Raw genomic sequence first — 25,886 nt, 5'->3', positions numbered from 1 at the left:
CAAAGAACAGTATACTCTTGCTTGCAAAGAGTACAGAATTGGGGGTAACTGGCAACTAAGTCTTGAAATTTGGGATGTCATTTCTTTCAGGACCTCCACTTTACAGGATTTATCCTAAGGAAGTAATTATAGGTTTGTGTCAAGACTTAACTATAAGAATGGTCATTATAATATTGTTGACAATAGCAAAATTAGAAACAACCAAAAATAGGGAGGTTGACGATAAAAACAAACCTTATTTACACATGATAAAATGAGCATCTAGTGCTATACTATTAAAACACATTTCTGAATAAAACAAAAAACCTTGATTTGTGGTGTCTGGTGACCCTCTTAGTATAAATACTCCCACTATGGCTGATCTCAAGCTTAACCATCCACTCTCAAAATCCTGAATATTTAACAATCCCAATCTGAACTGAGCTGGCATATCACTGGATGCATTCACAAAAATGTCATGAAAATTGTTTAATATGTTACGTGAAAAAAGTTTATAACACTACTATATCATATTTCTGGAAAAAATACACGCATGAAAAAAGATAAAAAGGATATATTCAACATGTTAACATGGCTCTCTCTAAGTAATGGAATTTTATCATCATTTATCTGTATTTTCAAATGCTTTCCCAAGGCAGAAAAAGTAAATCAAGACTCTCTTTCCTAATAACAATCATTTTGAAATGACCTATCTCTTTGGAGGCATGTCTCAAAAAGAGAAAGAGAAAAATCTCTGGACCTGCTGGTGAAAGCAACTACACAGTTAGAAGCCTCAGGATTGAGGAGATTCCTAAACACCAAGTAAGCAAGAAAAGGCTGACTGGGTAAAATCTGCAGCTCTAGCCCTGTGCATACTGGTCTCACGGGGGGAAGGAGGTAGGTTGTACTCCTTGGAAAGGAAAGCTGCGACGAAGGGAGTGGAGATATGTAAATGCCACAAGAATCTGTCTGAACAACCTGATTCTGGAAGGATCTATTTCTTAACCCAAAGCTCTTCCTCATCCCTTCCCACCAAATTTTAGCCATTGTATTAAATCAGTCCTGACAATTGTCAAGTTCAAGTCTTGCCTATGGCAAAACTCTCTGTAGCCACTAAAGATATCCTGGAAATACATCTATTTGGGAAGACATTTCAAAGATTAAGCAAAATCTTGTTTAAAAACAGAATATATAATATGAACTCATTTATTTTAAAAGGGAGCAAAAACATAGAAAAGAATATATTAAATGGTTAAGTAGTTGTTTCTAGGTAGTTAGGATTATGTTATCAAAGTTTTATTTTTATGGCCTTTTGGTTTGCCTAACTTTTGATTTTTTTCTTAATTAAGCATAGTTACCATTAAGAGTCTGAGGGAAATGATCACAAAAGTGAAAGAGTCTTAAATGGGAAGAAGGATGCCATAACTACCCTTCCTCACCCCTGGGGCTAATGGGCTCAGAGAAGATGTGCATGAGTCTTAATGCCAACCCCTCCTCCCATCCCATCCCCCTCAAGTAACAGTGAGTGGGAAGGACCCCCCTCCCCACTTCTCAATCCCCAGGAAGCAAAATCCCTAGGAAGCAGGTCACAGATGCCCTTGCCGGAGCTGGGTGAAGGGAGGAGGAAGGTAGGAGAGGGTGGAGAGGAAAGAACAAACCAAAAATATGAAGCCCTCTGGAGAGCTTGTTAAAACGCAGACCGCTGGGTTGTGGTCAATGGAATTTGAATCAGTAGGGCCAAGAATCTGTATCTCTAATATGTTCTCCAGTGGTAACCACTGTTGGAGCTCTTCTCCTTTAAGATGAGGAGAGGAGGTGGCACCACACAGGTATGAGGCTGAGATCCAAAATCTGCACAAAGTGGCGTGTTTGTGATTCTTTTGAACAGTTAGGCTTGGTTCATTTTTGGATGGGGAAGGGTAATATCCCCTTCTCCCTGGGAGCAATAATGGATATGCTAATGGAGGAAGGGAAGAAACTGGGACTTCCTGATCAGTCCTGAGCCTGCACATACAAGGTACCCTAAGAGACCAAACACAGGCCTACAACTAATCCTGCCCCAAGGAGAGCAGGATCTTGGATACAGAGGTGTTTTATGAGGTACTGTTTCAACCAAGCAGCAGAAGGGAGTTTCCCTTCCTTTCAATTTGTCAGTTTCCTCACTGTGGTCTCCAGGAAAGTAAGAAAAATGTGAAAGGACTTGTTCCGTAACTCTGATCTTTGCTTTTTATCTGGCAAAAGTCAACCTGGCAGCCTCTTGGCTGCCTCACAGGTGTTTAACCAGGGCTCCCCTCCTTCCAGGAAGTGTAACACAGAAGGTTCTGTCAACCTCAAGAGAGGAGCTCCATTAGTCACTGAAGAGACCAAGCTACCCATGTCTCCCATCCACAAGGAATATACAAGATACTGGCCAAACCTCAGACAAATGTCTAGAACCTCAAGGGCTGTGGGGAGCAGGTCATGATTTTTACGTAGGCAAAAACAGCCTGAAGAGGACCTGCAAATCTTTGCAAATGAAGGATGTGCAACAAATGCTGGCTGGTGGGATCAGAAAAATGTTTCACTGGATTCTTAGCCAAAGTCAAGGGGCTGGCAGGACATGACATCTTTTTACTTAACATAGGTTCTCAGGACCTAAACTTCAATACTGGTGTAATTACGATCCAATTCTTACACACTGTGTTTCCCCTCAGAGAAGAATAACTCAAGGATGCTTATGGTATCTTGCCAGTACCTACTCTCAAGCGTTCTTTTATGTAACCAGTGATTATAATACTAGAAGTGTCATGTTTTTTAAAGTTTTAATTGGTTTAATTTAAAAAAGAAGGAAATCCCTATCATCCTTATAGATACTGGCCTTCTTTCCCCACAGTGGCAGCTCTACAGCAGTGAGGCACAGTTGACAACGGTTTGAACCAAGACCATGAAGTTCCCTAGGAAGGTATATTTGCAGCGTTTTCACCCAGAAGACCCCACATATTTAGCTGGGAGCCCCCTGGGTACGCGTTCTACGTCTAATATTACAATTACTGTTACCATCAGTAGCTAACCTTTTTAAAGCACTTTATATACCTGGTGGTAAGCTAAGTCCTTTACATACATTCTCTTAACTAATCCTCATAACAGCCCAATGGGGTCAGCACCATTATGATTCCCATCCATTCTCCCCCAGTATCCAGGGCAGGGCTGGCAGGCAGTCAACATGTAAACATGTGTCAAATGAATTAAAACACTGTGTGTTACATAAAAACCAGTGATGTTTAAAAATGGAATGATAGGAATGCATTTCATTGCTTCATTTTCACCCAAAAGCATACACTTCATGAAAGAAGACAAGAAAAATGCGGGGGAAAGGACCCTTGGAATTAAATTGAACCAGAGGGAAAAACATGGACAAATATTTACTAAGAACAATGTGCAGAAACTGTTCTGGGAGAGCCAGAGATGCTCAGCCTTCTTTGGTCCTGGGATGGAACAGCCGCTCAAAAGAGACCAGGCAGGTCCAGATCCCAGTGACTCCAGTCACCCTGCAGGAACCACAGATCATTCCACAGTCAACACCCAAGTTCCAGCCTGGGGTCAGCCTCTACCCTTCTCAATTGGGTAAGCCAACTGAGAAGGGTAGAGGCTGACCCCAGATGTCTTTGTCCAGAGTAAGAGAAATTGATTGCATGGGCAGGAAGAGAAAAACGCAGTTGCGGAAAGAGTGCTGGGAAAGGGCTATAGGTCTGACCTTGCTACTAAATGGCTGAATCTGTTTCTTCTTGTAGAAAAAAAAAAAAGATCTATTAAATAGCTCTGAAGTTACTTCTAATTCTAATGTCCCATGAATAGCTAGCCCCTTCCGTTTGAGAAGCCCTTCTCAGAGTTCAGATCCATGCTCTTTCAAGGGCAGGGAAAATCTGGGATTTGGTCTGAAGGAGAGGGCAGGTCACGCAGCCACTTACACTCACTGAAGAGGAGCAGCATCAAAAGGATGGGGAGTGTTTTTAGGGCAGAAGAGAAGCATCAAGATTCAAGAAGAACTTTGCTAAGTAGAAACAAAAGCACTACTCCAGAATAAGGCAGGCCTACAACACAGTTTGGACTCGGAAGTGAATCCCTCCTCCCTCACGCACACATTGCATAAAAACACAAGAGTCTGAGCTGTTATCTTATCTCAGGTTCAGTTCAGTCGCTCAGTCATGTCTGACTCTTTGCGACCCCGTGAACTGCAGCACGCCAGGCTAGGACTTACCAACTTGTGGCACATGGAACCACTGTGGTGACAGGCCTACAGCATGACCAGTGAATACTGGACTTATAGTGGTACCAAAGGAAGGATATTTGGCTTCAATTTCCGGTTTCCCCCACCCCAACCAATTCCATATATTCCTATTTCTACTAGGCTACATTATGACTGGAAAACAGGAATAATTGATATCCCTATTACTATTAACTAGTTAGAGAATCAAACATTCAGAAAACTAAGATCATGGCAACCAATCCCATCACTTCGTGGCAAATAGATGGGGAAACAATAGAAACAGCGAGAGACTTTATTTTTGGGGGCTCCAAAATCACTGCAGATGGTGACTGCAGCCACGAAATTAAAAGACGCTTGCTCCTTGGAAGAAAAGCTATGACGAACCCAGACAGCATATTAAAAAGCAGAGACATTACTTTAGCAACAAAGGTCCATCTAGGCAAAGCTATGGTGTTTCCAGTAGTCACGTATGGATGTGAGAGTTGGACTACAAAGAAAGCTGAGAGCCGAAGAATTGATGCTTTTGAACTGTGGTGTTGGAGAAGACTCTTGAGAGTCCCTTGGACTACAAGGAGATCCAACCAGTCCATCCTAAAGGAAATCAGTCCTGAATATTCATTGGAAGGACTGAAGCTGAAACTCCAATACTTTGGCCACCTGATGCAAAGAACTGACTCATTGGAAAAGACCCTGATGCTGGGAAAGACTGAAGGAGGGAGAAGGGCACGACAGAGGATGAGATGGTTGAATGGCATCACCGACGCAATGGAAATGAGTTTGAATAGGCTCCAGAAGTTGGTGATGGACAGGGCAGCCTGGCATGCTGCAGTCCATGGGGTCGCAAAGAGTAAGGCACGACTGAGCAACTGAACTGAACTGAGTCAGAGGATCAGAGATGGGAAGAGAAGCATAAGACCTAGGTTGCGGACAGTATGTATGTTGGGAAATTCTCCCCAGATTAAGGTATATTCCTGGGAGGCAGAGAAAACCAAGAGGTGTATTGGGAAAACATACATGTTAAATGGTCAATTCAGTTTTCATAGTGGTAAAGGCACTTCCTGGAACATAAAGAAAACGGTATGTATTCCTCAATGTCCTAAGTCTTCTCTGTCCTTTGGGAGGTGAACTAAAGTAAACCAAAGTGAAGGTCACTTCTGTTCCTCTCTGAGGTTACCAACACCTTTCTAAAGAAACTTGCTGTCATGGTTTCACACATTAAATTCAGTTTATAAAATGAGCCAGGGAAGGGACACTCAAGGTTTTGAATAAGGTTCCTACTCAGTTATTCTGGGAAAATGTAGGGAGGAGAAAGAAATTATAGATGAAAATGGCTTGCAAACGCCCTGTAAACCCCCATAACCTTTGCCCAGACCCACCCACCCCTGTGATGAGAGAGCCATGGGAATGTGATCCCAGCAGCTCTCCTGTGAGCTGACTCAGCCTGGGTAAGTCACCACTGCTTCCTCTTTTCACCTCTGAGACAGTCTCCTGAAGCAGTCACTGTTCACTGTCTAAATGGGGAGCCGTGTCGGCACATGGGCTTCAGCTGCAAGGACAATGATACAACAGTAAGCAAGTATGAATAAAGGCCATGAACCCTGTGGAGAAACAGAGGAGGCCAGTAGTCAGGAAACGTTTCCAAGAAGGGACAGTTGTCCATAGACCCAAGGTTAATTACAAGTTGACTAGAAAATTAAAGCCTCTAAAACTGACTGCCACCCACTCAGGTCTAAAAAATCTCCAGGCTCTGTGATCTAAGAGGTCACAATTTCCAGTCTACAGCATAGGACTTAGCAACCCTCCAGGTGACTTGAAATCCTTTTCATCACTTGGAAACAAGTTGCTTTTTAAAATCTTAAGATCATTAAAGAACAATCCAGAATGGACTCACTTCTTCAGGTGTAGAGGAAAGTGTAACTAGCCAAAGCAATCCTGAAACTTTCCACAGAGCGCGGCATCAATGATTGATCACCCTTCACACACACACACACACATACACACACACCATTATTTCATGTTTGGCTATTTTTCACTTCCAAAAAGGCAGTTATAAATGTTATTTGTTCTCCTCCTTCCTTCTCACCCATCTCTATTTCCATTCTGCCAATGATTCTCAGTTTTCCTGCTCTTTAACACTAATTTCAAGGTAGGGAAGGAACATCATCTTTCATCAAACCTCTCTGTCACACTCATACTCAACAGAAACAAAAACTGGAACAGAAGAACACCAGACAGCTGCCTTCCTCACTTTCCCAAACCCAAAGACAAGCTCCACTAACTTCGTCTATATTTTTCCCAAATATGATTTAAAGGCCACATAGGTACATCACTTGGAGAAGGCAATGGCACCCCACTCCAGTACTCTTGCCTGGAAAATCCCATGGACAGAGGAGCCTGGTAGGCTGCAGTCCATGAGGTTCCTAAGAGTCGGACACGACTGAGCGACTTCACTTTCACTTTTCACTTTCATGCATTGGAGAAGGAAATGGCAACCCACTCCAGTGTTCTTGCCTGGAGAATCCCAGGGACAGGGGAGCCTGGTGGGCTGCCATCTATGGGGTCACAAAGAGTCGGACATGACTGTAGTGACTTAGCAGCAGCAGGTACATCACTAAATCCTTAACTCTTACTCCAGTGTTAGGATTCACCACAGCAAGTCCAGGACAGCTTAGGTTTGTGTCAAAAATAACCAAAACATTCCACTTCCTCTTGGTTCCTTTTTTCCCAGACTTTAGGAGGTATCCTTTAAATGCAGGAATGGAAGCCAGTCACCATCAGCCAGGACCCCTTGACTTAGGAACCATAGTATGGGTTCTGACAGCTTCACAGTCATCTTTACAACCAGAGAAACTGGTTTAACAGAAAAGGGAGGCCAGGCAGGTCCCTGGCGATGCCATCAGACCCTCGGACACTCTCCTGAGTCCTTCTCTGTGTCTCAGCTTGGGCATAGAGTTCTGGGGCTCTGGACAATGCATTCAAGCTCAGTACAAGACCTTATATTTTCAGTCGGCTTCCAGATAGATGTCTATAGGCTGGGTGAGGACTCAGAGCTCTCTCTTCTGTTACAGCAGATGCAGAAAACCTCAAGCAGTACCCAACACCTCAGACACTGTCACCCTGCCCAGTGGCGCCAGGAGCTTTTTGAAGGCTGGCTAAAGTCATGTCCACCACCATCCTCCTCAGATTTGAGCCCCAGTTTCCCATCTTCACATCTTTTAAATTTAGGAAAGAGTAAGGGGTAAAGTCGGAGAAGGCAATGGCACCCCACACCAGTACTCTTGCCTGGAAAATCCCATGGACGGAGGAGCCTGGTGGGCTGCAGTCCATGAGGTCGCTAAGAGTCGGACACTTGACTTTCACTTTTCACTTTCATCCATCAGAGAAGGAAATGGCAACCCACTCCAGTGTTCTTGCCTGGAGAATCCCAGGGATCGGGGAGCCTGGTAGGCTGCCCTCTATGGTGTCGCACAGAGTCGGACACAACTGAAGCGACTTAGCAGTAGTAGCAGCAAGGGGTAAAGTGGGAGAAGGGGAGAGGCACCCACCTTTGTTATCCTCCTTTTCCCTTTTAAGCTGCTTTCACTGCTCGGGACTTTTGCTTCCCTCAGTCTTCAGCTGAGACAGTCTCCTCCACTCAGGCTGCAGCAACATCCCCTTCTCCAAGCCACAGAGCCTGCAGCCACTGCTTTCCCAGTCCTGCAGGCAGGAGATGACCCAGCAGGCGCCCCAAGTGAGCTCCCCGCCCCCTCCTTGCACCACAACACTGAGGGCCAGCCAGGGCAATTCACAAACAAACTGAAGGCTGAAAGACCCCTGGAGAATTACTCTGTCAGGAAGCTTGGGCTGCCACACATTTGGACTCAAGGAGGCAGCTGCAGGGCCTTTAGATAAGCACCGCCCAAGTTCCCAAATTTTGCCTTTGGACAGGAAATGGACTCCCTAGAAATCCTACTTGGAAACTCTGCACCAGGACAGCAGCCTAGCCTTCACTGAAAACCCACCCACTCAGATTCCCTTTGGCCATTTCCGGCTTTCTCTCCCTTTTAATACCCGCTTCTTGCAATTCCCAGCCACGGTTTTATATGGTTCTGAACCAGGCTTGGATTTTTGTGAGGGTCCCTGACCTCCTAAAATTCTTTCTCCCTCTGAATTTTGATTTTTAGAGTTAGCTACTACACAGTTCTAAGCTGTTTTAATTAAATGCAGAGACTGAGAGAATCTAACACTGAGAGTATGAATCTTAATGACTTGGGGAAAGGTCCTTCAGATTTAATTAGTTTTTGTGGCCTTATATCTGCTTAGGATGGAGAATTTGTCAGAGCTGTGTGTAGGGTGGGCACATAGGATGGTGGTCACTTGGATAAAGTTTATTCACCAGTAAGTCCCAGAGAGTTCCATGGGGACCTTATCAGGTTAAGATGGGCATGGAGACTGGAACATCACAAACAGGGGTGGAGGTGAGACACCATCAGGCAAAATTTTTAAAAGACCAATGTCAAGTGAGAGCCTATCTTCTCACTTCTAACTACATAGAAACAGACCCTCTGAGCTGAGGTGTTAAAGAGACATGAAATGTGTTAGGAACATCTACTAACTCTGTCTAGGAAGGGCTCCATTCTTTTTCAGGATGGGCTGCACACTGATAACCTTCCTTCTGTCATCCTTCTCACGATCTTGTTTTGCAGGCTGATTTTGGGGAAATGAGTTGCTTCCTGAGAAGCTGCTTGACAACATTAAAATTAGCATAATAATTAAATACAGTCCTAATTGGGTACATAGAGAGTTCTTGGTTAATTAATGAGCCAAGCTCTGGCCCAGAGCTGCAAACCCACGCTAGCCTGCCAAAGCCCAGGCACAGAAAAGCCGACTCCAGTCCCCAAATAAAGTTGTCACTTGGCAAAAATAGTTCCTGGTGTAGAGACAAGTGTCAAATACATTCCTATAGCTAAGAGTCATCTGTTAACCCGCGGCTGAGGTCCATATGTAAATGAGAGCAGGAAAGTGTGACTCTGCCACTACGGGGAGCACAGAGCTCCCAGTGACCTCTCCCCATTCTCCGCATCCGCGCCCCACCCCACTGCAGACTGGCGCCCAACAATCAAAGTCGCTGATAAGTAACTTGAGTTCCCAAACTGGAGCTCCGCATCCAAGTCTGAAGCTCTCTGAGACAGAGAGCGAGAGAACCGCGTAGTGCCGCAGAAACTGCAAAGAACACAACTGGGAGCAAACTGCCATGCTCCATCTGCCGTGCTTCACTCCCCAGACCCATTTTCCCCCATCCCACATCCCGCCTCCCCCCCACCCCACCCCACCCCCACCCCGCCCCAATTCAGCCGGTCCAGTCTTTGCCTAAAAAGAAGGTGCCAATGCCGACACTCACCTCTGCACGGAAAGCAACAGCAGCACTTCGCAAAGAGCCACCCCAAAGAGGGACCTCGGGTGTACGCGCGGTCGCCGCCCTTCATGCTGCCGGTGGCCCCAGCGCTCCGGCATGGCCCGGGGCACCAGCACCTGTGGGAGCGCAGCCGGCAGGGCACCTCGGCGGGCGCCGCGGCCCCGGAGGCAGCTCGCAACCTCGGCCCTCTTTCCCGGCCGTCCCGCACCGCGCGCGGCAGCCGCTGCGACTTTCTGGGAGCCGGAGCCACCTTGGGGAGGAGAGGAGGGGCCGGCGGGGAGGGCGGGGCTGGGGGCGGAGTTCCAAAGTCCAGCTGCTTGCCCTAGTCCTGCAGGCAGCGTGGCCCAGAGCCTTATGCAACGCTGCTCTGACCCAGGGCACAGAGCATGCAAGGAGACAAGTGTACACAACCCACAGCACAACACAGGTGCTTTTCCTTCAGTGTAACTTCCTCTCCTCAAAGGCCGCCACAGTCAGCTCCGGCTTAAAATATACAACCTGATGAAGCTAGAAAGAAGCAAATGTAGAAGGTTCCAGACTCCATAGTGCTTTTTCTCTAACAGGTTTCCCTCTTCCTTCTCCTCAGCCTCCGAACATGGACAGTCCCCTCTGTGTTGAAAATACCTTCACCTATCCTTTTCTTTCCTTCTTTTAAATATTTAAGGTTAAATAATAATAGTACCTCCCCTTTTTATCGGCTCCAGGGCGGCAATGTTGTTACTTGAAACCGTAAGACCGAAGTTCAAAGCTTTGTCCCCTACTAGCTGTCTGACCTTAGGCAAGTCATTTCACTTTTTTATTCTTCAGTTTCTTCATTTAAAAATCATAGGAGGGAAAAATAATCCCCATATTACAGGGTTGCTAAGAGAATTTTAAAAGACATATCCATGAAGTAGCTGTTAAGAGATTCCAGTGAGTGCCTACAGAGAAACTGCAGACACCTTACTTGTGGTGGAAGATGTCCATTCATTCCCCTAACCACACCCAGTGGGTCTATCATTCCTTTACCTAAATCTCTAGCTGTTTCCTTTTTTAAGTCTTTTCATATTTCAAGGTCAAGCTCATATCCACTATACCTCCCTGCCCCCCAGAAGCCCACATGGACCACACCAACTGGACCTTCCCATGAACCACTGAGTTTTACCACTCACAAAACATCTCTCCCATTCCTTTGTGTCCAGATTTAGGAGAAGGGATTTCTGGAAACATACAGCACGCATAAGGTAGCAATAGCCCTAGATTTTTTTAAAAAAGGAAGCTTGTGAGAAGAAGCAGAAGCTTGATGAAACAGAAGCTTGATCACTCAATTCCTACCTGGAAGAAAGACAGCCACAGGATAAGACTTTGCCTTCTATACATTAACTCATCAATCACACCAAAAAACCTTATAAGGTAAGAGTCCTCTTTTAAATCGAAAGAAACTGAATGAATGAATGGTGATGAGGCTCTGATGATTTAACTTTAAAGAGAGACTCTAAAAATCTTCACTTCATAGGAAGAACAGAACCCAAAGTCAAAATCTACCTTCAGGGTCTACCACTGCCACCTCCCTGATGGCCTCTCCTGGCAAGTTTTTAAATAATAATCTCACTGTTAAGCAGGAAGTGTGCCCCAGGTGCTCCAGATATGAAACACAGAAATGAAAGTTCAAATTGCTCATGCAGCCCAAACCCCAGATTCCTGAAGTCGGTGATCATTCTATTGGTCAGTCTCATCGTGACCCTTCAGCCCATCTAACAATGAACTTTGTTTCCTTCTGATCCACTGCCTGGGTGCTATGATATGAATCAACATTTGGTCTACCCACCCAATACTGGGGCATTCTGATAGGAATTCAAAGACGATTCAAAATTGCTTGATGAGTAACCTCTTTTACGTTAAACCTTCCTCTGGGCCTTTGCGTTTGAAAACTGAAACTGTTAGTTGCTCAGTTGTGTCTGACTTTGTGCAACCCCACGAACTGTAGCCCACTGTCCTGGCTCCTCTGTCCATGGAATTCTCCAGGCAAGAATACTGGAGTGGGTTGCCAGCCCTTCTCCAGGAAAATCTTCCCGACTCAGGGATCAAACCTGGGTCTCCTGTATGGCAGGTGGATTCTTTACCCGTGTTCAGGTGACACTGGATTATCTTTCCATCAAAATCTTTTACAAGAGGCTAATGATGTCATCTTGTAGAAGCTGGCTTGAATTAGATGTCTGAGGAAGACTCCACCCTTGCTTCAGAAATAAAAGTACCAGAAACTAATAGGTAAAAAATAAGCTATAAGGGTATATCGTACAACACAGAGAATATAGTGAATATTTTATAACAACTATAAATACAGTATTTAAAAATGGTTAAATAGCTTTTTAAACTTATCACTACACTGTACACCTGTAACAGAATGTTGTACAGTGAAATGAAAGTGTTAGTTGCTCAGTCATGTCCAACTCTTTGCGACCCTATGGACTGTAGCCTGCTAGGCTCCTCTATGGAATCCTCCAGGCAAGAATACTAGAGTGGGTTGTCATTCCCTTCTCCAGGGGATCTTCCTAACCCAGGGATCAAACTCTATAAATATACTTCAAAAAGAATCTGAGTACAAGTAGACCCTTAAAGTAGTCTTAGTCTCCATGTAAAGGCTTCATTAGGCATGTTTCCACTGGTCCTTATTAACCAGGAATCCACTCACTATCAATTTAAAGGACATTAAAATAAAGCCATTAGGGACACCTACCCATCTTAAGTTGATATGATCAGCACATTTTGGGCCATTCTGAAGACTGGTTAGGCATCAACAACCCAAGAGTCCCATTGCCATCCTTGCGTGCCTTCCAGAATAAGACCAGTGATGTCTAAAACCCAGAAAGGAAGTCTTGAACACTACTGAAGACACTGACCAATTTCAGGCTGATTCATACTGAGTGCCTACTATGTGCCAGGCTCTGTTTAAGGCACTGGGTCTACATTCTCAAACAGAAACAATCCCAGTCGTTGTGGAATTAGCTGCTACAACAGACTCAACATGAACATGAAAGAAAAGGGAATCAATGTCAATCATTTGACCAAGTTTTGAGTTTAGGGATTTAAGAAAATAGGTGCCTGAATCCTCTAACCTACATCTAGATGTTTTAAGTGTCCTCAGGACAATTTGGAGGGATGGTAGGGCAATGGTTTTTTAAACACAGATGCTTATTAGAATCATCAGGGAAGTTTTTCTATTAATAATTCTAGGCCTTAGTATTTTTTTTAAGGTTCTCCAGGTGATTTCAGGGTGGAACTAAGTTTAAGAACCACTGATGCCTGGGTCTTCCTCCCCTATCCCTCTCAAGATTCAGATTAATTCACTTTGGGTGAGGCTGTATTAGTATTTTTTCAAAGTTCCCCAGGTGTTTTGTAAGATGCAGCATAGTTTGAGAGCCACTGCTGTAATGTGGTGGTTCTCAAACTTGAGTGTGCATCAGAATTACTTGGAGAGTAAGTTACAGCACAGATTACTGGGCCCCACTCCCCACTCTGATTCAGTAGATCTGGGGTGGGGCCTAAGGATTTCATTTCTGCAAGTTCCAGGATGATGTTCATGTTGTTGGTAGAAGGACCACACATTGAGGACCAGTTCAGTTCAGCTCAGTTCAGTCACTCAGTCGTGTCCAACTCTTTGCGACCCTATGCACTGCAGCATGCCAGGCTTCCCTGAGCTTGCCAACTCCTGGAGCTTGCTTAAACTCATGTCCATTGAGTCGGTGATGCCATCCAACCATCTCATCCTCTGTCATCCCCTTCTCCTCCTGCCTTCAATCTTTCCCAGCATGAGGGTCTTTTCCAATGAGTCAGTTCTTTGCATCAGGTGGCCGAAGTATTGGAGTTTCAGCTTCAGCATCAGTCCTTGCAATGAATATTCAGGACTGATTTCCTTTAGGATTGACTGGTTTGATCTCCTTGCAGTCCAAGGGACTCTCTAGGTAGTGAAATCTTCCTCATCTGTTTGCAATTTACACCCTCTTCTTTTTGTAACAGCACTTTGATTTTTCTTTGAGAAACCGGCTCTCCTCCATTCTTAGACCATGTTTTTGGATGTAGCTGACACCCTCTCTGTGTTCATGCTCCACTCTAAGGATAGGCCTCTGACCTGGGCTTAGCCAGCCAGCCAAGGGGACTGGTTCAGATTTAGCACATGACCCAGTTTCAGCCAATGATCATAGAGACCACAGCAAGAACTACTGTGAAAGTAGCAACCCCTTCTCAGAAGATTTCTACATTGATAGAATGTTAACCTAAAGCAGCTGGAGGCCGTCTTGCCATAAAGCCAACACAGAGGAAAGAGATGAAATGAGAGAGAGAGAGGTAGGGGGCTGTGTGTGAGAGGTTCGATGACATCACCTAAATACACTTCTTCCCCAAAGTTTTATTTATCCCTGGACCTTATCTGAGCCCCACTCCAAATAAACATCATTTTGCATAAGATAGTGGAATGTCTATAATCTCAAGGTTTTCAAACTCCACCCCACCCACTCCCAAAGTTCAGGCTAAGAACCATTGAACTATAGCAGTATCTCTGTTGCTGCTGCTGCTAAGTCGCTTCAGTTGTGTCCGACTCTGTGCGACCCCATAGACGGCAGCCCACCAGGCTCCTCTGTCCCTGGGATTCTCCAGGCAAGAACACTGGAGTGGGTTGCCATTTCCTTCTCCAGCACTATCTCTGGAGTGTTCCTAATTTCCAAACAGATGGTTGACTTTTATTCCTATTTTTGGCAGAATTTGTCTTCAGTGATGTTTCCAAGTCTATCTTGCATGAATTAGGCTATCACCTGTCTGTGTGTCCATTTTACCTCACCTCCATTTCCCACAACAGTGAACCCCAAAGAATTCCTGCTGGTCTCAGCCTGCAGAGGTACTGGGCCTAGTACACCACAACACTGGGCTTGGTACCAGCGACTAGTGACCTCTCGCCCAAAGTTAGCCACAGGCTTCAGGAACAGTGGATCATGATTTCAGGCATCTGCCCTTTTCACTGACAGGTGTGTCCCATTTTATCCTTTAGACTTAGTCTCCTCAGATCTATAGGAACAGAGTTTTTAAAAATCACAGCATTTATCCAGGCTTCTTAATGAGAGCTCAGCCTAGAGATAGAAGGAACAGCAACTGTACTATGCCCCTACTCCGGTCTAGAGATTCCTGTGAGAACTTTCTTACAGTGAAAAGCACAGTACACGCCTTCTACACAACATGCCCAGAGAGGACTGTGGCATGGTTTCCGGAGACTATGGGCAGGCCTGCCTTCCTCAGTCCCACCCCAACCAGTCACTTACCTGCCTTTTCCTCCAGCAGTAAATCTCAGCTCCAGTATGCACTCTCAGATTCTGATCCAGATTCCTATCTAGAGTTTTTTAAAGCTCTGCAGGTGATTTCAATATGAAGTCAGGGCTAAGGACCATGGGCCTTGGGACTCTGTGATTACTTCCTGCATAGTATAGAGTTTAGGAAGCACCCCAATTCAAATATTTTCACTTTCTCAAACTCTGACAGCTGGTCCTTTGACTCATTCTCCCACCACCTGCTACGCTCTCCAGCTACTAACCACATGCTCCTTAATCCCCATCTTCCTGCGTAGATTTCTGGTCTGTAAACTGCCTAATGGCTGACACCGGAATGGTTCTTAATTTCCCCAAAAGTATCCTGTCCTGGCCTCCGTTTGCAACTGTGGCTTAAAACACCAAGGTTCTTGCCAAGTACTGATCATTTATTCAACAAAGAGTTGTTTTTTTAATATCTATTATCTATGACTCACTAAGCTAACCTATATATGAGAATTTATATGGGAATCTTGTATGAGAAACACAAACTGAATATGATGTGTTCCCTGAGCAAAGACAAAGAGGAAAAAGGTGAGTTCCAGGAAAGCAGTTGGTTCAATGTTTTTGTAGCACAAAAAGGAAATTGACGGCAAACCAAGGCCAGACATAAAGTAACAGGTTCCATCTTTATGTGAAGAATAATAATTATCAGTGACCAGAAACACTTAAGATTAAAATAAAGGAGATGCAATGTGTACATTGTTTCTGCATTTAATTTGAACTCCAAACATGTCTTTCAAAATTGTATCATGTCTATGTAGATAGCTAGCCTCAGGTTATATGTGTTATTTTAATAGTAATGCCTACAGAAAAAGCATTATTGCTAGCAGTATGCATAGTAATCTCCTCTAGTTATATCTGTTTAGTGTGGTCTAACCCCTGTAACCACTGCTGGCCCCATGGGTGTCTCCATTCACCTAGCGACGGCTTCTAGACTCCAAGGACTAAACCACCGTTGAGTTTGTTCTTTCTGTTTTCAACTATGCCATGTAAATGTGTCCCCGTGTCCCTCTTTGCCTATCTAGCTGACACCTGTCTGCCGCCTTCTGGCTCAAAAAGTTAAGCTTGGCTTGCCCTGCCAACACTGCTTTTCAGGAAGGAAGGATCACTCATCACCCTCTGGTTTGAACCAAGCCCCAGGTAAGGGTAGCCAGGTGATAATGAGAAGGCCGTGGGGTTTCACAAAGGACCTAGGGGTCTCACCAGAACAGCCAGTGCCCATGCTCTTCTGGGGGACAGTGAGATAAAGCTACAGCCAGGATGGGTTCCTGGAGGTCCGAGCTCAGGAGGAGACAAGCTGTTTATCAAAGTGAGAGATGACTGCAGCTGGAGTTGCCAAAAGCAAACCACTCCAGGTTTTATCTACTTCTCAAAAGGTTCACTTCTAAGTAGGTCAAAGTGTTCCCGAAGTAGGGCAGTAAGAAGTGCCCGTCTATCACTCTGACGGAGTTCCAATTTGGGAAGGCTCACCATTACTAAGTGTCCACTATGAGGGATGGTATTTTCACTCTGCCAATGCCCACTTCCCTCCCACAGGCAGAAATAGCAGCTGCAGCAGCATGTGGATTCCTGGGTGCGATGAAGAGGTTTCTGATACATTAAATGCAGTGTGGATTTTGCCTTCATGTAACTCAAGTCAGTTTATGGAGGAGTTCATGAATAGGAGGGATATGGAAGACGCTGCCCATCCTTATATTTCTGAATTTTCAACCATTCCAGATGCATGAGAGGTAAGCTTAGCCCGTGTGTCCCAGAGGAGATTTCCCAGGAAGCCAGCTTGCAAAGATTTTCTCAGTTAGAACAGGCCTCATAATATTATTCCTACCACATCCTCAGGCCCCCCTGATAAAGTTAGCCAGTTTCCCCTGCAGTCCTCGGGGGATGGAGGACACTGAGCCTGCTCGACACAGATGAACTCTCTCAGGAGTCCCTGACACACGGTCCTTTCTTCTTCCTCCCCTCCCTCCTCTCTTCCTCTCTTCTCTTTTCTTCCCTCCTTCCTTCTCTCCCTCCCTCCGTCCTTCCTTTCCTTCCTCCCTTTCTTCCTTCCCATAAATATTTACTGAGACCTTCTTACATGTCAGCTACTGTTCAGGCTACCTGGGATAGAGTAAAGAACAAAATAAACAAAACCTCTTCACTAGTACAGGGAATCTGGGAAGCAGTTGGGGAGGGGGGATAAACAATAAACACTGGTAAACATGCCAGGTAGTGACATCATTGCTACGAGGAAAAGTAAAACAGCAAAGGGGTATCCAGGGTGATGGTAGAGGGTGGGAGTAGTCTCTCTAATTATTAGAGGGAAAGTCTCTCTAATCAGGTGATGCTTAAGCAGAGACGTGAAGGAAGTGTGGTGACAAGTCGTCTGGGTACCTGAGGACCTGGGGTGTTTCAGAAGGTGTGCGTGTTGGGAAGGAAAATGCATCACTCAGTTGTGGAAGAGTTCGGTCAGGCAGGCTAGTCAGGAGTTGGTAGGACATGGTAGGAAGAATATGCCCCTCCCTGCAAGGATGTCCACACACAATCCTTAGACACTGCAAATGCAGTACCTTACAGAGCAAAAGGGACTCTGCAGACATGATTAGGGACCTTGGGATGGGGAGCACATACTTGATTATTCAGGTTAGCACAGTGTAATCATGTGAGTCCTTAAGAGCAGAGAACCTTTCCCTCTGTGGTCACAGGGAGATGTGACTTTGGAAGAAGGACCAGAGAGATGCAACATCATTGCTCTCAAGATGGAGGAAGGGACCACAAGCCAAGGAATGCAGGTGGCCTCTAGCTAGAAGCTGGAAAAGGTGAGGAAACAATCTCTTGTCTAGGGCTTCTAGAAGGAAGGCTGTCCCGCCGATTCTTGATTTTAGTCCAATGACAATCACATTGGACTTATAACCTAAAGAACTGTAAGAGAATAAATATGGTGTTGTTTGTAGCCATTAAGTCTGTGGTAATTTGTTAGAGCAGCAGAAGGGAACTAAGAGGAGATGAAGTCAGAGAACAGGCTCTGGGGCAGGTTTTGCAGGAGCCTCCCTACAGCCACACAAGAGCCTCTTGTTATCACTGGAAGTGAGACAGGAGCCATGGACTGTTTTGAGCTGAGCCCAGCCCTCCTCCCTGTAGCCTGGAGCCCAGCATCGGTAATTATCCACATGCCCACCTGTGTACAAAGGTAGGCACCCACACCCCCTGTAGCATACAGGCCTTGTGGAGAGTAAGGCAAACGGACATAATATCAGAATTGGTGTTCCTAGCTGGGGCTGGGGGACAATGCTGGGGAAACCAGGCCTCCTAGTCCTCTCCCAAAGGTAAGGACAAGAAAAGAGGCAGGCTGGTCCGTGAGTGGATGGCCTCTCTGCTCCGGAGGATGGGGAGCTGGTATTAAACATGGCAAGACTTGCAAACTGAAAGATTCCTCACCCATGTTGTAGAGTTTGAGCTCAGACTGCAGGTTCAGTGCTACGGGGGTCCCAGACGAGGGGTGGTTGCTTTCAAAGTTTGACTGACACAGGGGAAGGCATTGAGGTGATGGGAAGAGGGTCCTCAACACTCTCTTCAGCATCAGAGTCCCACTGCTCAAAGCTCCTCAGGCCGAGGGCTGCACAGCTTGCTCCTCATGACCAACTGTTATGATCCTCTCATCTCTGGCCTTCCCTGAGCAGGTCCGGTGGGCTTCCCTCCAGCCTTTAGACCTCTGTCGCTCCTTCCCTGCCTCCCAAGCTACAATCTGTGCATGTCATTTCTATATTCCCTGCTCTTTTGTGGGGAAAGTGGTTTTAGCTGGGGTAGCTCTAGTAAAAGAAAACGGCATCATCTTCTCTTTGGGAAACATTCTGTTTTTGCTTTCTCCTCTCTATCATTTATCTCCCATTCCTTCTCAGCAAGCACACACAGTGGTAGCCTCTCCTCTCTTGGTCTGAATCTGAGGCTCTCGGTTTAGCTCTGAGCGCTACCAGCTCTGAGCTGGTTCATGAGGCTCCAAGGAGCGAAGTTGCTATTCATGTCTCACCCTCCTCCCTGGGAATAATAAGAGGCACCATTCTCATGTATATTTCACAGATTTACAGTGGGCACCAGGAGGCATGAAAATATGCTGTCGAGACAGGCGTTTGGCATAAGCTAAGTGTCAGCAGGCTGGTTACACAAAGGAGAGGGGCAGGATCTCTGCAGAGGGTCCCCAGAGGCATCAGTCCTTTCCCTGGATAATGCAGTGTCTCCTCCTGCGTCACTTCTTCTTGGAGCAGCACCACACTGGGGCGTACTGAAAGGAGGATGTGGCCTGGCCTGACATTTTTCTATTTGAGGCCTCCATTCCAAGCCCTTTGATGTCCTAAATAATATCAGACAATGGTAGCCAGTCCCAGGCAGGACATCTCACCCAGAACAAAGTAGGCTCAGGGCAAGTTCTAACTGTCTTTGCTGATCTCTTATCCTTAAAAGAAAAATAAAATAAAAAGGAGGGTAAGGTGTGAACTAGATGGCACCTACATCTCCCTCTTCCTGAAATTGTCCTGGGAGGGCTCCCATTTGGTCAGTAACTATTGAGTCATTTCTGGCCCATCCTAACACAGAGAGGAAAGTGAAAGAAATTCAGTTGAAAGTAAAATAAGGCAGTTCTTACAAAATTGGTCTTTGTCCTTCTCTTCTTTGAATTGGGGAAGGACACATTCATGCCCACCCAACAACACTCAACATCTCAGCACCACCCTCCATCACGTAGGGTCAGCCCAGCTCTAGGGTATGATTCAAATGTTACCTTCAATGACCAGAGTTAATCAGTGAAGAACAGGGCATTGAGAGGCGCAAGCCAGGGAAAAATTTGAATTTTCAGTTCAAATATATCATATATAAACTCTACCCTCTAGGTGGAGGCAAAAGAAAATGAGAAGAGACGAGCCCACCATTATTTCTTAGGAAATCAGAGTCAGCTGGATCTGCTGTTGGTAGCGCAGAAAGGGCTCAGGGTAGGCCAGGAGGGAAACTGAGGGCGGGGAGAGGGTGCAGAGTGGAGACAATGGTGGGCCTTCACAAGGCCTGCGGATGGAACTAGAAACAGCACCTTGACCCCGGGAGCAGCCCTGGGGAAGATTCATGCTGGAGACACCCTAGACACATCCCTCTAGAGGGATCAGAACTGCGACAAAGGACAGGGAAATGAACGTTAGTCGACTGCGTGGTACTCACAGGTCAGAAGTCTGACTCAAGGCAAGTGGGCACTATTGCCCATTTTATAGATTTTAAGTGTTTTGTCCAAGATCATCAACTTACCAGTGACTGGGCAAGGATTCAGACAACGCCCCCCCCCCCCCCCCCGCCCCCCGGATCTTTCACCTCAAGACTCTTATTCCATACCTCTTATCATGCCTTCCATGTCCTTCTACATGTCACTCTAAAACCTCATGCATAGCAGGGTCACTTATGCTTTATTCTAAGCAATCTATGCACATAACAAAGAGAACAACTTCACAGCTTAAAAGCATTTCTACTTAACTTTGCAACCTCTGAGGCTCCCAGCAACTGTGAGAGATAAGAATGTTTATCTGCTTCCCCTACAGTCACAGAAACCAAGATTCAGGGACTTTCTACTCATTTCATATTCTGTCCTCTTCCTGATCCATCTGACTCCCTGAGTACCAAGCCCTCCCCAGTTTTCTCAAAGATTTGCAAGTATGCTTCTATGAAAAAGATAGGCTGGTTATAACATATTAGATTGAACCATTTAAAATTTCTGATTTTCAACCAGTTTTGACTACAAATATGGCTATTTCATGTGGTTCAACCTAATAAATTGGACCTCAAAATGAAGATCCAGTATATGCTATGCTTGATGGATTAAACACAGGACACTTAGACTGGTATCTCTTTAGGTTGCTTACAGTACTTGCCTGATGTGGAGAGAAAAAAGCAGATGTGTTTAGAACAGGATGGGATCGTAGAGGTAAATCAGGAAGATATGGATGAAAGGTGATACAAATGCTATTTTAGAACATGTGACAATATGAATAACTTTACAGGAAAAAAAAAAAAAGACCAGCCCATAGAGAGCCTCAGAGTGGAAGGCAGTCACTATTAAGTCCTGAGAGAGACCGGCAGTGGACTCTCCAGCCGGTAGGCAGGAGGAGACTCTAAGTGTCTGGATTTGACAGCAGAGGAGATAGTAAAGGTGCATTTTGGCTTCTGAAGCAGAAAGTGCAGGGAATTCCCATCCCACAGCGAATCTGCTAGACCAGTTGGACCAGCTCCGGCGGGTATCCGGCCCCCAGCAGAGCTGGACCCCATTTAGCCCACTAGCCAGACTGCTGCTCAGAGCCATTCTGCTCCAACCAGGCTCTTTCTAGTGGGCAAAGCACGCCCAGGACAAGTCTGTCTGCCACTACCGCCCATAGGGAAGGGAGCCCAGGAGACCAGAGGGAGAGGGAGTGGGAGGCATCATGTGTACAGGGCTGTGCTCTCTCAACCTTCACCCAGCTAGACTGGGTAAATCCAAGGGCAATGAGTCAGAGAGAAGGACAACAAAGTAAAATAGCTCTCTGCAGCACCTCCAGCCTTGGGAGGTGGTGGAGCATGGTGGGAAAGAGTGAGACTCTGGGAAATAGACCTGCGTTCAAATCTACCTTGGGAGGTGGTGGAGCATGGTGGGAAAGAGTGAGACCCTGGGAAATAGACCTGCGTTCAAATCTAGATCCACCACTAGCAAGCTATGTGACTTTGGGCAAGTTACCTGATCTAAGACCCAGTTTTCAGTCTGTCAAATGAGGAAAAAGTGAAGCATGAACACAGAATCTGGCGCTAAGTGAGGCCCAATAATTGCCAGGTACTTTTACGAGCTGATGACACACTTAATACAGGTCGGCAGGATCACGACTTGTGTGGCATCTTCAGCTGTGGTGGCACACCCCTCCAGAGCCCACTGTTCTCCGCTGCTCTGTACAGTCACACCTTCCCCAGCCTGGGTAAGCCGTTCCCGAGGCCAGCGAGGTGATAAAGGAGAACTCATCAGGAGACCCCATAAGAGAGGACTCCCTGCACCACAGGCACGGCCTCTTTCTTCCAGGACAGCAGCTCCAGGGCTCACCAGGCCCTGTTTAGTTTGGCTAAGCAAACAGGCATTTCCCTAGAGCTTCTTCGGGTGCTCAGTTGGAACCAGGGCAAAAATCATACAGGAAAAGAAAAGGAACACAGGTATCCTACAGAGCTGGGTGGAGAAGAACCTGGACTGTGCTTCTGGACCCTGTGCTTTTTTGAAAGACTGCTTTTAAGTGTACAGTTCAGCGGCAGTAAGTACATCTCCAATGTTGTTTAACCATCACCATCATCTACCTCCAGTTTTTTTTTTATCTTGCAAAAGTGAAACCCTGTACCTGTTAAACACTAACGCCATAATTCCTCTTCTTTCCCCAGTCCCTGGCAACCACCATTCCACTTTCTGTCTATGACTCTGACTGTGGTAGTTACCTCACATCGTGGAATCATACAGTATTTGTCCTCTTTTGTCTGGCTTATTTCACCTGGCACAATGTCTTCAAAGTTCATCCACGCTGTAGCATGTGTCAGAGTTTCCTTCTTTTTTTAAGTCTAAATAATATTTCATTGTATGTATATCCTACCTTCTGTTTACCCACACATCTGCTAATGGACACTTGGGGTGCTTCCATCTTTGCTATGAACTTAACTGTACAAACACCTCTTTGAGTCCCTGCTTTCAAGTCTCTCTGGGGTATACATCCAGAAGTGGAACTTCTGGATCATATAGTAATTCTATGTTTAATTTTTTGAGCATTCCCATACTGTTTTTCATAGCAATTCACCATTTAACTTTCCCACCAGCAGGGTAAAGGTTTCCAATTTTTCCACAGCCTCACAAACACCTGTTGTTTTCTATGGTTTGTGAAAAAAATAATAGCTTTCCTGATGAACCACTATGAAATGGTTTCTCATTGCAGTATTGACATGCAACTCCCTCACAATCAGTGATGTTGCCCATCTTTTTATGGCTGCTAAGTTGCTTCAGTCTTGTCTGACTCTGTGCAACCCCATAGACGGTGGCCTGCCAGGCTCCCCCATCCCTGGAATTCTCCAGGCAAGAACACTGGAGTGGGTTGCCATTTCCCTCTCCAATGCAGGAAAGGGAAAAGTGAAAGTGAAGTCGCTCAGTCGTGTCGGACCCTTAGCGACCCCATGGACTGCAGCCCACCAGGCTCCTCCATCCATGGGATTTTCCAGGCAAGAGTACTGGAGTGGGGTGCCAATGCCTTCTTCGTCTTTTTATGGACTTATGACCATTTGTATACCTTCTTTTGAGAAATGTCTATACAAGTCTTTTGTTCATTTTAAAATCGAATTGGTTCTTTGTTGTTGAGTTGTTACATAACTGCATATTAACCTCTACCAATGGACTTCTAAGTCCTTCCTATGCCTGACACTCAGGCAGCACCAAACCCCTAAAGCAGTCACTCTGGACCCATTAGAATTACCAAGGAACTTAAAAAATACTAATGCCCAGGTCCTTGGTGGCTCTGAATTAACTGGTCTGGGTTGGGGCACGAAGCATCAGTACTTTTTAGTCTCCTCCAGGTGGTTCTAAGATGCCCCAGAATTGAAACCACTACCGCAAAGTCTTTGTCCCTTGGAAGGTACTGCCTTCGCCAGTCACTGCTGAGAAAGTCAGAGGGGATTAGGAAGAGGAACGACTAGGTCCACAGGCCCCAACTCCAGGGAGAAGCTCTAGGATGTCAGGGGGGCTGTAACAGGAAAGGCAGGCCCCTCTGCTTTGTCACACAGCCCCACCAGCAGTCCTGCCACAAAGATATCAAGAGGAAACAAGCAACCACTGACTCCTAAGTAGCCTCAGGAAGGAAAGACTGGAGAAAGGCCCTGGAGCTTCTCGGAAGCCCAGCAGGCAGAGTGTGGTACAGAGGTTCAGTGAGGAGTTAGGAGCCCTGGTCTCTTCCAGCTCTGCCACCAACTCCCTCCGTGGCTTTGAGAGGTCACCCTGCTTTCCTGAGCCCAAGAGAGCCCCTACAAGAGAGGAGGCTGGCCAGTGCAGTGATTCTCAACCTTTCTGTCCCTTGGATTCACCTGAGGAGGGCTTGAAAAACACTGACGCTTAGGTCTACTCCGGGAATTCCAACACCTCTTGTTCTAGGTGGGGCCTGGATCTTGTCATTTGATAAAGCGTCCAGGTGACCCCAGGCAGCCGGAGTTGAGAGCCCTGCTCTAGTAGTTCTTCAAGCTCCCTCCTCAGCGCTGACATCCAGGGCTCTTTTGTGTCCATTTCTGGGGATGGCAGTCGTGCCTGAGTACCCACGCAGCACTCAGCACACACATGATTTTCTACCCCTTAAGATTTGTAGGAGCACTAGCCTGATGCTCTCTCAAAGGTTAAGACGACCGGTTGCCTTCTGAGCATTGACAAAGAAATGAATTCTGACCTCTGGTGACACTGGAAGATGCCCTAGCCTATTCCACAACCCCCAGAAGATCATTTCAGCCTCAGTTCCATTGGGCATAACTCAGGAGGTGGATGCCCACTGGAGACAAGTCACTTGGAGAGGAGAGAAGGCCAGGTGGCCCACAGGCAGCCTGCTGGATGGGAAAAGGAATAGCTTATCGAATTTCTGCTAAGAGGCTGAGACTCCAGACAGGTCCTAGAGAGAGACAGAGGGGCTTTTCCAAGATGAGGCGTGTGCTTGAGTGTACATACTTGCAGCTGAGGCCTCGTTAGGGCCGTGAGGATGCTCTGAGAAGAGACTTAAACCTGACTGCTGGGACTCAGGCACCTGGAGGAGGGGGGTGGATCCTGAATCCTCGGGGTGAGAAGCCAGTGAGAGCTCACAGGCTGCCATGCGAAACCCTGCCTAACTGGCTTATGCTGGGAGAGAGCAAGCAGGCTGCCAACAGGAAGAGCCAAGGAAATGGTGACAGGACTACGGGTGGTGCTCATAAGAAGTCATGATGGCAGCAGAGTTAGCTGGAAAGTTCTGTGACAGTCTCCTGGCTTTCTTGCCTCTATTTTGCATCCCCCATCCTCAGCTCCCATTTTTCAATTAACTCTCCACCAACTGTATGCCCTCTCTGGACACCTCCACCTCCCCCGTTGGGCCAGGGCAGGGAGGGGATGCAACCAGCCAGGAACCAGGGAAGCCAGGCCTAGGGCAAGAAGCCCAGGTCCTCCCTGGAAGTCAAGTCTTTTCTGACGGACCACCCCACACTGGGAGATGAGTGACCAGTTAAGTTTCCCTGCAAATGAATGGCTGTCCTGGCTTTGTCTCTGGAGATGGGAGTTTTCAGTCATTTTGCTGAATAATCTGTGGAAGTGATATAATAACTATAACTTATCCTGACAGCTAACATGTACTGAGTGCCAGGCACTGTTCTAAGTGTTTTGCACATATTACTTCATTTCACCTGCACAATTCTAACCGCTTTGTGGCCCAGGTTCCCCCGTGGTGAGATTTCAAGTAGAACCTGAGATCCCCTGCTTGGCCCTTCCCCAAAACCACCAGATTCTCTAGTGACCACTTCAGAGGACCCAGGAGCTACACCTGCAATTACAGATCCACACAACTTCCTGATACAGAGCAAAGAGGGAAACGCGGGTGATGGCTGCACTGGGGGAGGGGAGCACAGGGGTGTGTGTGCGTATGTGTGTGTGTGTGTGTGTGTGTGTGTGCGCGCGCGCGCGTGTGGAGTGAGGTGAATTAGCTTTTAGCAGCCATTCTCCAGATGGAAACCACCCCTACCCGCTCCAGGCCCTTAGAAGAACCAGGCAGCACCAATAATGCAGCCTGCTATCGCCACCTTGTGGACGAGAGGAGGAAGTCAGGTTTTAGAGGTGGACCCGAGGGAATTCCAGAAATGAAAACACCACTATTTCATTAGTCAGTAGGATCAACAGCTCTCCTTGGCGACCCTTACCCCTGCCTCCCGACAGAAT

General features: G+C 46.3%; 1 protein-coding gene across 21 annotated transcripts in view; it reads right to left on the bottom strand.

Annotated features, from left to right (window-relative positions):
- Positions 1-25,886, bottom strand: part of KALRN (kalirin RhoGEF kinase) — a 692,612-nt gene that overhangs the window by 113,046 nt on the left and 553,680 nt on the right. For 2 of the 21 annotated variants that reach the window (XM_027536404.1, XM_027536413.1), the window contains exon 1: positions 9,606-9,843. The exons of 17 other annotated variants lie outside the window; for them this stretch is intronic. In XM_027536404.1, coding sequence (XP_027392205.1) covers positions 9,606-9,690 — 85 coding nt within the window. In that variant the 5' untranslated portion in view covers positions 9,691-9,843. Of the gene's footprint in view, positions 1-9,605; positions 9,857-25,886 lie in introns of those variants that run through there. 2 more of the 21 variants (XM_027536386.1, XM_027536396.1) reach the window with 2 other exon arrangements.

This window comes from Bos indicus x Bos taurus, chromosome 1 (assembly GCF_003369695.1).
Source record: "Bos indicus x Bos taurus breed Angus x Brahman F1 hybrid chromosome 1, Bos_hybrid_MaternalHap_v2.0, whole genome shotgun sequence".
Taxonomy (NCBI): Eukaryota; Metazoa; Chordata; class Mammalia; order Artiodactyla; family Bovidae; genus Bos; species Bos indicus x Bos taurus.
Note: the sequence above shows the minus strand (reverse complement) of the source record. Positions and strands in the feature narration are given on the sequence as shown.